This window comes from Camarhynchus parvulus, chromosome 1, assembly GCF_901933205.1.
Source record: "Camarhynchus parvulus chromosome 1, STF_HiC, whole genome shotgun sequence".
In the NCBI taxonomy this organism is placed as follows: domain Eukaryota; kingdom Metazoa; phylum Chordata; class Aves; order Passeriformes; family Thraupidae; genus Camarhynchus; species Camarhynchus parvulus.
The window spans coordinates 2,165,514-2,174,241 of record NC_044571.1 but is presented as its reverse complement, the minus strand read 5'-3'; the positions used below and the strand labels follow the sequence as shown (position 1 = coordinate 2,174,241).

At 48.8% G+C, this 8,728-nt stretch overlaps 1 protein-coding gene across 1 annotated transcript; it reads left to right on the top strand.

The window, feature by feature from the left end:
- The first annotated feature begins 253 nt into the window (after positions 1 to 253).
- CLDN14 (claudin 14) lies at positions 254 to 946 on the top strand. Its single transcript, XM_030955195.1, has one exon. The coding sequence runs from the start codon at positions 254 to 256 to the stop codon at positions 944 to 946; it is 693 nt and encodes a 230-aa protein (XP_030811055.1).
- Positions 947 to 8,728: the final 7,782 nt, after the last annotated feature.

Genomic DNA, 8,728 nt, shown 5'->3' with positions numbered 1-8,728 from the left:
TCCACAAAAACACGATTAACAGCGATAACTATGCTAATTATTGCCCTCTCTGCACTTGAAACGCACCTCACTGGCTGGAGAGGCAATGCTTTGGGGTAATAATTAACTCCCTTTTCCCTCAATTACCTTTTATTAGGAGAGCAGGAGGTGTCGGGGAGAAACAGCCGCAGATCTTCCAAGGAAACCTCGCGCCTTCCAAGGCAGCCCAAGCGGAGGCGCCTCATTAAGAGAACCACACAGGACAAACACTCCCATGGCCAGCTGGGCCTTGGAGCTGCTCGGCTTCTCCCTCAGCCTGCTGGGCTTCATTGGGACGTTGATTGCCACCATCCTGCCGCACTGGTGGCGCTCGGCCCACGTGGGCACCAACATCCTGACGGCCGTGACCTACGTGAAGGGGCTGTGGATGGAGTGCGTGCGGCACAGCACCGGCGTCTACCACTGCCAGCCCCACCGCTCGCAGCTGGCGCTGCCCGCCGACCTCCGCGCCGCCCGGGCCATGATGGTCATCTCCTGCCTGCTGGCCGTGCTGGCGGCCGCCGTGGCCGTGGTGGGCATGAGGTGCACGCGCTGCGCCGAGGGCAGCCCCGCCAAGGCCTCCATGGCCGGCTCCGGCGGCGTCGGCTTCGTGGTGGCCGGGCTGCTCTGCCTGGTGCCGGTGTCGTGGAGCACCAACGAGGTGGTGGTGGATTTCTACAACCCCACGCTGCCCGCTGGGATGAAGTATGAGATAGGGCAGGCTCTTTATCTGGGCTTTGTCTCCTCGGCCTTGACCATCCTGGGTGGGGCCCTGCTGTGCACGTCGTGCCCTGCGAATAAGGCGCCGTTCCAGGCGTGTTCCAGAGCGCCTCCGTCCTCCAGGCCACCCAGTGCCTCCAAGGGCGACCACGCTCCTTCCCTGACATCTGCGTCCCACAGCGGCTACAGACTGAGCGACTACGTGTGAGTTCTCCCTGGATCCGGCACGGCTGCCTCGGGAATCCTGTGCCTGGCGCCAGAGAACTCGGAATGGATGTTGGAGTTTACCGTTGTTCCTTCCTTCCTTTTCTTCCCAGAGGAGGAAAGGGTGTGGGTGCGGAACTGCTGCCTGCAAAACCTGGGGAATAAAGGCAAAGGAGGCTGAGATATTCCCAAGGCAGCACATCCCTGTCTACCTCCCATCACAGCTTTGCAGGTAATTCAAGGAGTATTTTGTTGAAAACTATAGTTTGATTTGGAGCTGGTGCCCTGTGAAGAACTGGCCACATTGCTTCATTTCTTTCCCCAAAAAAGACAGAATTTTCCCTAAAAACTGGAATTTCAGTGATTTCCAGCACTGATTGCCTGCTCGGCTCCTCATTTCCATAATACATGAACATTTCATCATGACAAGGTATTAATTTTGCTTTCACTTAACTTTTTGTTTTTTTACAGTCCCCTGAAATACGAATTTCAATGGCACTGTGACAGATTTATTTGACAGCCTGTTACAGCCAATATTTGAAGTTATATTACAATGTTTTGACCTGATCAAAATAAAATTTCAGTGCATTTTTTGAAATGCATCACGAGGGAAACAAACTCTCTAAGTGGCTCAGAATTGGGTTTTTTACAAATGTCAGGAATAGAATGGAACCAGACATTTGATATTAAATATACTTTAAAAATTAAAATTAAAAAGTCTCAGAATTTGTCACTTTTAGCTTTTGAGCAGATTTAGCATTCTGCACAATCTGTGCATTATAGGGAGTGGAAAAACAGTTTGTAGAATCCTATTTCATAAATCCCATGTAATGAAATGTGCTCATTTCTTAGGATGAATGCTGGTATTTTGTGCCTGAAGGTGCATTAGGGTTGGCAAGGATATTTCCATCCCCTCCAGAGATTTTTGGGGAACTTCCATTGGGGCACAAGGCACCCTCCATGGACTGTGACCACTGCTTGTCAGAAGTACCAAATCCAGACATTTCCTTCTAAAATCCTCACAGAATTCCATCGTTCCACAGTGCATTCAAACAATCAAAAATTAAAATAATGAGCAAAGAAGCCCAGCCCTCTCCATCTCACATTACAGCAAAGTCCCAAGCACACATATTAGGATATAAAATTATGACAAAAAAGAGAATCAATGGATTTCTCTTAAACCAGAAATTTATAGGTCTCCCACTTTCAACAGATTGACCAACACACTGAAAAAAATAATTCCAAGACCTATGAGGCAACAATTCTTCATCTGACAAAAAGAAAAATCTGTTTGCAATTATATTGTCACCTTGTGTCACCTCCAGAGCTGGGAGATTTTCAACATTTCCCCTGGTTCTGCTCTGAACCTTCCTTTTTGTGGTTGATCACCATTGCCTTTGGCTTCATGTTGGTTTGGATTGAGACAGAGGGTTTTCAGCACTGCTTCATGTTAACATCACCACTGGTTTTAAAAATAAATGGATTTTCTAAGCAACTTGCTGAGACCAACAATAATAAAAGTGATCTGGGACCTGACTTTGGTTATTTGTGGTGATAGCACAAGGGGGAATGGCTTTGAACTGAAGGAGGACAGGGCTGGATGGGATCTTGGGAATGAGGAATTGTTCCCTGGCAGCGTGGGCAGGGCTGGGATGGAATTCCATCCCTGGATCCCTGGCAGTGCCCAAGGCCAGGTTGGACACTGGGGCTGGAGCAGCCTGGGACAGTGGGAGGTGTCCCTGCCATGGCAGGGGTGGCACTGGGTGGGCTTTGAGGTCCTTTCCAACCCAAATCCTTCTGGGATTCTGTGATTCTATGAATATGCACACCAGGCTGCTCCCAGCCCCAGTGTCCAGCCTGGCCTTGGGCACTGCCAGGGATCCAGGGATGGAATTCCATCCCAGCCCCTGCCCACCCTGCCAGGGAACAATTCCTCATTGCCAAGATCCCATCCAGCCCTGCCCTCTGGCACTGGCAGCCATTCCCTGTGTGCTGTCCCTGCATCCCCTGGAAATTGTCTCTCTCCAGCTTTCCTGGGGCTCCTGCAGGCCCTGCAAGGCCACCCTGAGCTCAGGCCAAAGCTTCTCCTGTGCAGGTGAACAATGCCAGCTGTGCCAGCCTTTCCTGCCAGCAGAGCTGCTCCATCCCTCTGCTCATCCTGGAGCCTCCTCTGGGCTCTCTGCAGCAGCTCCAGCTCCTCCCTGGGTTGGACACCAGTGGAAGGTGTCCCTGCCCATTGCAGGGGGGCACAACTGGATGATTTAAGGTCCCCTCCAGCCCAAATTCTGTGATCAATGACCCTGCAAACATCTCAGGGACAGACCGTGAGGTGCAGGGAATGGACACAAAGTGCACAACAGCTTCTTAGAGAAGATGGAGACCAACTGTTCATGGTCCATTATGGATGTCTGGGATGCTTTTTTCAGCTCTGTGGAGGTGGTCAAAACCTTGGGCTTTTCCTGCATTTCCCTTCTAAGGGATGCTGCCAAGTGATTGGATATCAACCTGAGGCAGGGCTTGGACAGCCATGAATGCTGGAGATCAGTTCCAAGGGAGGAAACAGCTCTGGGTCATTGTGGGGGTTTGCCATCTACTGATAAATTCATTCCCTTGCCAGGTTTTGGTGTGGTGGGAATACTCCTGTGCAGGGCTGTTCTTACTGCAGCAATCCCCAGCCGGGCAGAATGTGTGACAGGAGTCGGAACAGTTTATAAAGTCCTGGCAAAAATTCATGGAAGTGCTCGGATGTCAATAGAGAGGGAAATGGTTTCTGTCACAGAGCTGTGAACCAGGGCATCTTACTCCATGCTAAAACTGACACCAGTGTTTCTTTTCTTTCTTTTCTTTCTTTTCTTTCTTTTCTTTCTTTCTTTCTTTCTTTCTTTCTTTCTTTCTTTCTTTCTTTCTTTCTTTCTTTCTTTCTTTCTTTCTTTCTTTCTTTCTTTCTTTCTTTCTTTCTTTCTTTTCTTTCTTTTTTTTTTTCTTTCTTTCTTTCTTTCTTTCTTTCTTTCTTTCTTTCTTTCTTTCTTTCTTTCTTTCTTTCTTTCTTTCTTTCTTTCTTTCTTTCTTTCTCTTTCTTTCTTTCTTTCTTTCTCTCTCTCTCTCTCTCTCTTCTTTCTTTCTTTCTTTCTCTTTCTTTTCTTTCTTTTCTTTCTTTCCTTCTCTTTCTTTCTCTTTCTTTCTCTTTTTCTTTCTCTTTCTTTCTCTTTCTCTCTCTTTCCTTTCCTTGAAATTTCCTTTCCTTTCCTTTCCTTTCCTTTCCTTTCCTTTCCTTTCCTTTCCTTTCCTTTCCTTTCCTTTCCTTTCCTTTCCTTTCCTTTCCTTTCCTTTCCTTGAAATTTCCTTGAAATTTCCTTGAAATTTCCTTGAAATTTCCTTTCCTTTCCTTGAAATTTCCTTTCCTTTCCTTTCCTTGAAATTTCCTTGAAATTTCCTTTCCTTGAAATTTCCCTTCCCTTCCCTTCTCCCTTCTCCCTTCCTTCTTTTCCTTCTTTATTTCTTTCCTTGTTTGATCTACTAAAAGACATTATCCTTTCCTTGCATGCCTTGCTTTGCCATGTAGCATGAATTTTCTTTTTCACTTGTTTTCTTTAAAATTACAAATACACCTTGGTCCCCACATTCCTTTTATCCACATTTCCCATTCTTATCACTAAAGGGGCACCTGGACGTGTTGATTCCCAACTTAATTCAGATCATCCTTTCCAAATCTTCAGCCCATGGCATCAGAAGTCATGTTTAAACCCTTCCCTGAGAATCCTGGCAGTTCTTCAGACAGCTTCCCATAAACTCAAACATCTGAATGGGTTTAAAATGCTCTACGGACAAGAAAGGCAGGACAGACCCAACCTCCCTCCTTTTTCCTGGGGGAAAAGGTGGTTAATTTCATTTTCTGCTTTAAGCAGGAGGAAAAGACATTAATTTCATTAGCTCACACTTCAAAGATGTTTGGTAAGCAAACTGTTGGAAAGGGGAGTGAATCAATGCAGAGGTTTGACCTGTTGAGAGCACATGTACAGACTTCATAGAGATGTGTGGATATTTAAAATGCTGGAATTCCAGCTCCATTGACTTCCCTGAGGTCACAATTTCACCCATAAGCTCATTATTACTGTCAATACTCCCAAATCTATTAGAGAGCTTTTAACTAAAAGGCCTCTGGAGCAAAGAGAATCAAAGTCAGGGGGATTCTGCCCCCTCAGAGGGATGGGATGGCAAGGAAAGGCTTTTGTTGGCCATTTCACAAAGTGTTTGGTATTGAGCAGAGCAGCTGCAACCCGTGGGATGTGTGAGGGAGTTCTCCCTTCCACTGGAGTCAAGGACAAGCAATTTTATTTTTAAAATGTCATAATCACTGGTATTGATCACCAGGGGTGCTCTCAAATCCATCCAGGCTCAGGCTATCACCTCTCTTGCTATCCCTGGCAATTCCAGCCCAATTAGGCTGCATTGCTAATGAACCTCAGCTGCTTTTCATGGCTCTCTGTGGGAGAAAAGGGATCATGGACAGAGCAATCCCAGACTTCCACCCTGCCCTGAGCTGCCTCTTTGTTCCACTTGGTCACATTTTATCATTCCATGGAAAACACAGAGAGAAAAAGTTCAGAAGCATCAATAAGCCTTGAAAATCAGAGTTAAACGTGCTTGGGAGAGGTTGGGGCTGCCCCTGGACCACTGGAAGTGCCCAGGGCCAGGTTGGACACTGGGGCTTGGAGCAGCCTGGGACAGTGTAAGGTGTCCCTGCCATGGGAGGGCTGGATGATCTTGAAGATCTCTTCCAGCCTGGATGATTCTGTGAAACACATGATAAAATGACACAAATAAAATAACACAGATAAAATAACACCAGATTTGCGTTACATCATGTTTGCAAAGTCAGATCATTTTAAGCCCACTCACTCTTGAAAGGAAGCAGAGGATGAAGAATCTGGAAATTGGGACAGTTCAGTGAAATATTTTCCTTCCACTTAACACTTGTTGATGTTTCCTAGAGTTTTGCGGAATCGGTGCTTGCTTCCTCTACAAGGGGAAACCATCAAGGAAGCTGCCAGCAGGAGAAAAAAAAGTGGGAGCAAAGGAAAGGAATTCCCATCCCCAGAAACATCCAAATGTTCCTTTATTGACATGGGCACGTAACAAACGGGGCTATGCTGGATCCAGAACCCCACAGAACCCCTGGCACCAGGAGCTGGCAGATGCCCCACCAGAGCTGCCGCTCCCTCACCCCTGGGGTGAAGCTCTTTGGAGTTCTCAACTCATCCAGACTTTGGAACCTGGATCCAGTCTTTGGAATCTGGATCCAGATTTTGGAACCAGATCCAGATTTTGGAACCCAGATCCAGTCTTTGGGACCAGGATCCAGTCTTTGGGACCAGGATCCAGATTTTGGAACCTGGATCCAGACTTTGGGACCAGGATCCAGCTTTTGGGACCTGGATCCAGCCTTTGGGACCAGGATCCAGACTTTGGGACCAGGATCCAGACTTTGGGACCTGGATCCAGCCTTTGGGACCTGGATCCAGACTTTGGAAATAGGATCCAGCCTTTGGAACTGGGATCCAGCCTTTGGGACCAGGATCCAGCCTTTGGGACCTGGATCCAGACTTTGGAACTGGGATCCAGTCTTTGGAACTGGGATCCAGCCTTTGGGACCAGGATCCAGCTTTTGGGACCTGGATCCAGCCTTTGGGACCTGGATCCAGCCTTTGGAAATAGGATCCAGCCTTTGGGACCTGGATCCAGGCACACGCCCCTGTTTGGGATCTCTGGGCTCGTGGAGCTGATCCCGTGGCCAGCAGCACATCCCGAGCACTGGAATATGCAGGGCAGCCAGCAGAGCCCCAGTGATGGCACCTAAGGGTCTGCCACAGCCTCAGCTCCTCCTCTCCAGAATCCCAAAGCAATCTGGGCTCTCCCAGCTGTGGTCCTGGCAGACACGAGCAGACTGATCCATAAAAGCAGAAATGGGCTGTGAACAGAACTTCTGGAATGTCTCGTTGCTTCCAAGGCCCAAACAGGAGAATATTGGTCTTTAGAGAAGCTCACACTCCATGGGCTCAACACCCTCCTTTCCTCTGGAGGTTTTATGGTGTCTGGGCATCAGCTCCAGCTCTCCCTCAGTGTGACCAGGGCTGCAGCAATTTCTGTCAATCCTGCTGCCAGATCTGCTTCTCTTTTCCCAGCCCCAGCCAATGTTTCCTCTGTTCCTCCTGCAACACATGTTGAAGATGTGTTTTGGCCAACTTTGTTGAATTCTTTGTTTTCTGCTTAATGAGTTCCATCACCTCCTGAGAGGTGTCCCTGCCCATGGCAGGGGGTTGGAATGAGGTGACTTTTAAGGTCCCTTCCAACCCAAATAATTTTGTGATTCCATGATTTAGCCTCAGAGCACACTCAGGAGGGATGCAGGGATTGTTATCCCTCCTTTTGTATGATGAGCACCAAGCGAAAATAAGAATTCAGTGAATGCTGCCAAGTTCACTAAAGGGGTTTTAAAGTGGCCACTGTCCAGCACTAACCAGTGGCCCCCAGTCCCTTGTGGGTTGGGAATGAACCCTCTCATCCCCCAAAACTCAGGCTGAACCCTCTCATCCCCCAAACCTGAGGTGTCAGAGCTGCCTGGGAGCAGCAGGGGCCAAACATGGAGCCTCTGGAGCTGATCCCAAAGTTCTGCCTGGCATGGGACACTCAGGGAGAGTCACCCTCCAGGTTCCCACCAAGGACTCATGGGCAGCTCAGCTGGGGCCCAGCAGCCTGAGCCTCCTCCCTGAGTACAGCAGACACAGAATCCCAAATCCCTGGGGCTGGCAAAGCCGTGCCAGCCCATGGAGTGCCAGCTGTGCCCCATGGGCACCTTGTCCCCAGCCCAGAGCACTCAGTGCCACCTCCAGGGCACACCTGCAGGGATGGGCACTGCAAAGCTCCCTGGGCAGCCCCTGCCAAGGCCTGAGCTCCCTTTCCATGGGCAAATTGCTGCTGCTGTCCCAGCTGAGCCTGCCCTGGCCCAGCCTGAGGCCGTTCCCTCTGCTCCTGTCCCTGTGCCCTGGGAGCAGAGCCCGACCCCCCCGGCTGTGCCCTCCTGGCAGGGACTTGTGCAGAGCCACAAGGGCCCCTGAGCCTCCTTTGCTCCAGCCTCAGCCCCTTCCCAGCTCCATCAGCTGTTCCTCACAGGATTGACTGTCCAGAACCTTCACCACCCTCAGCAGGAAAGATCCATGTCTGGAACAGAGGCAGAGACTGAACCTCCACCCCAGCTCCAGGTTATCTCCAGCAGCTCCATCTCCCATGTCCAAAGGAAAAGCTCATTTCAGTAGAGAAATCATTTCAGGATGAGCTGAATTATCTGCTACATCTGATTCCAACTTCACTCCAAGGGAGCCAACTCTCACTCATGTTTCACCTGAAAGCCTCTGGAAAAAGCCACCTCCAGCTCCCTGGGGGTTAATCACAGAATCCCAAAGGATGCAGCCAATAGCTCCTTCCCTATTTAAACACAGTCTGAATTGGGTATTAACTACCTGCTGTGTTTGGCAGCTCTCTTATTCCTAAAATAAATAACTGTATGAAAAGTCATAAACTCGATATTGGACTTTTTCATTAAAAAAAAAAAGCCAGAAAAAAATCAAAGTACTGTCAGGATTTTAGCAGCCTCACTTCTTGCAGTAAATCTGCTTCCACAGCTGTTCCTGCTGTACTGTGTCCTTCAGCCAAGAGTAGCTGCAGTCCAACATTTCCTTCTTAAGTTATTCCTTACCCAGAGCAAAGCCAAGGGAATTTTGGACAGGGC

Coding starts and splice junctions, on each gene's coding strand:
- CLDN14 (XM_030955195.1), top strand. CDS start 254: ATGGCCAGCTGGGCCTTGGAGCTGCTCGGCTTCTCCCTCAGCCTGCTG.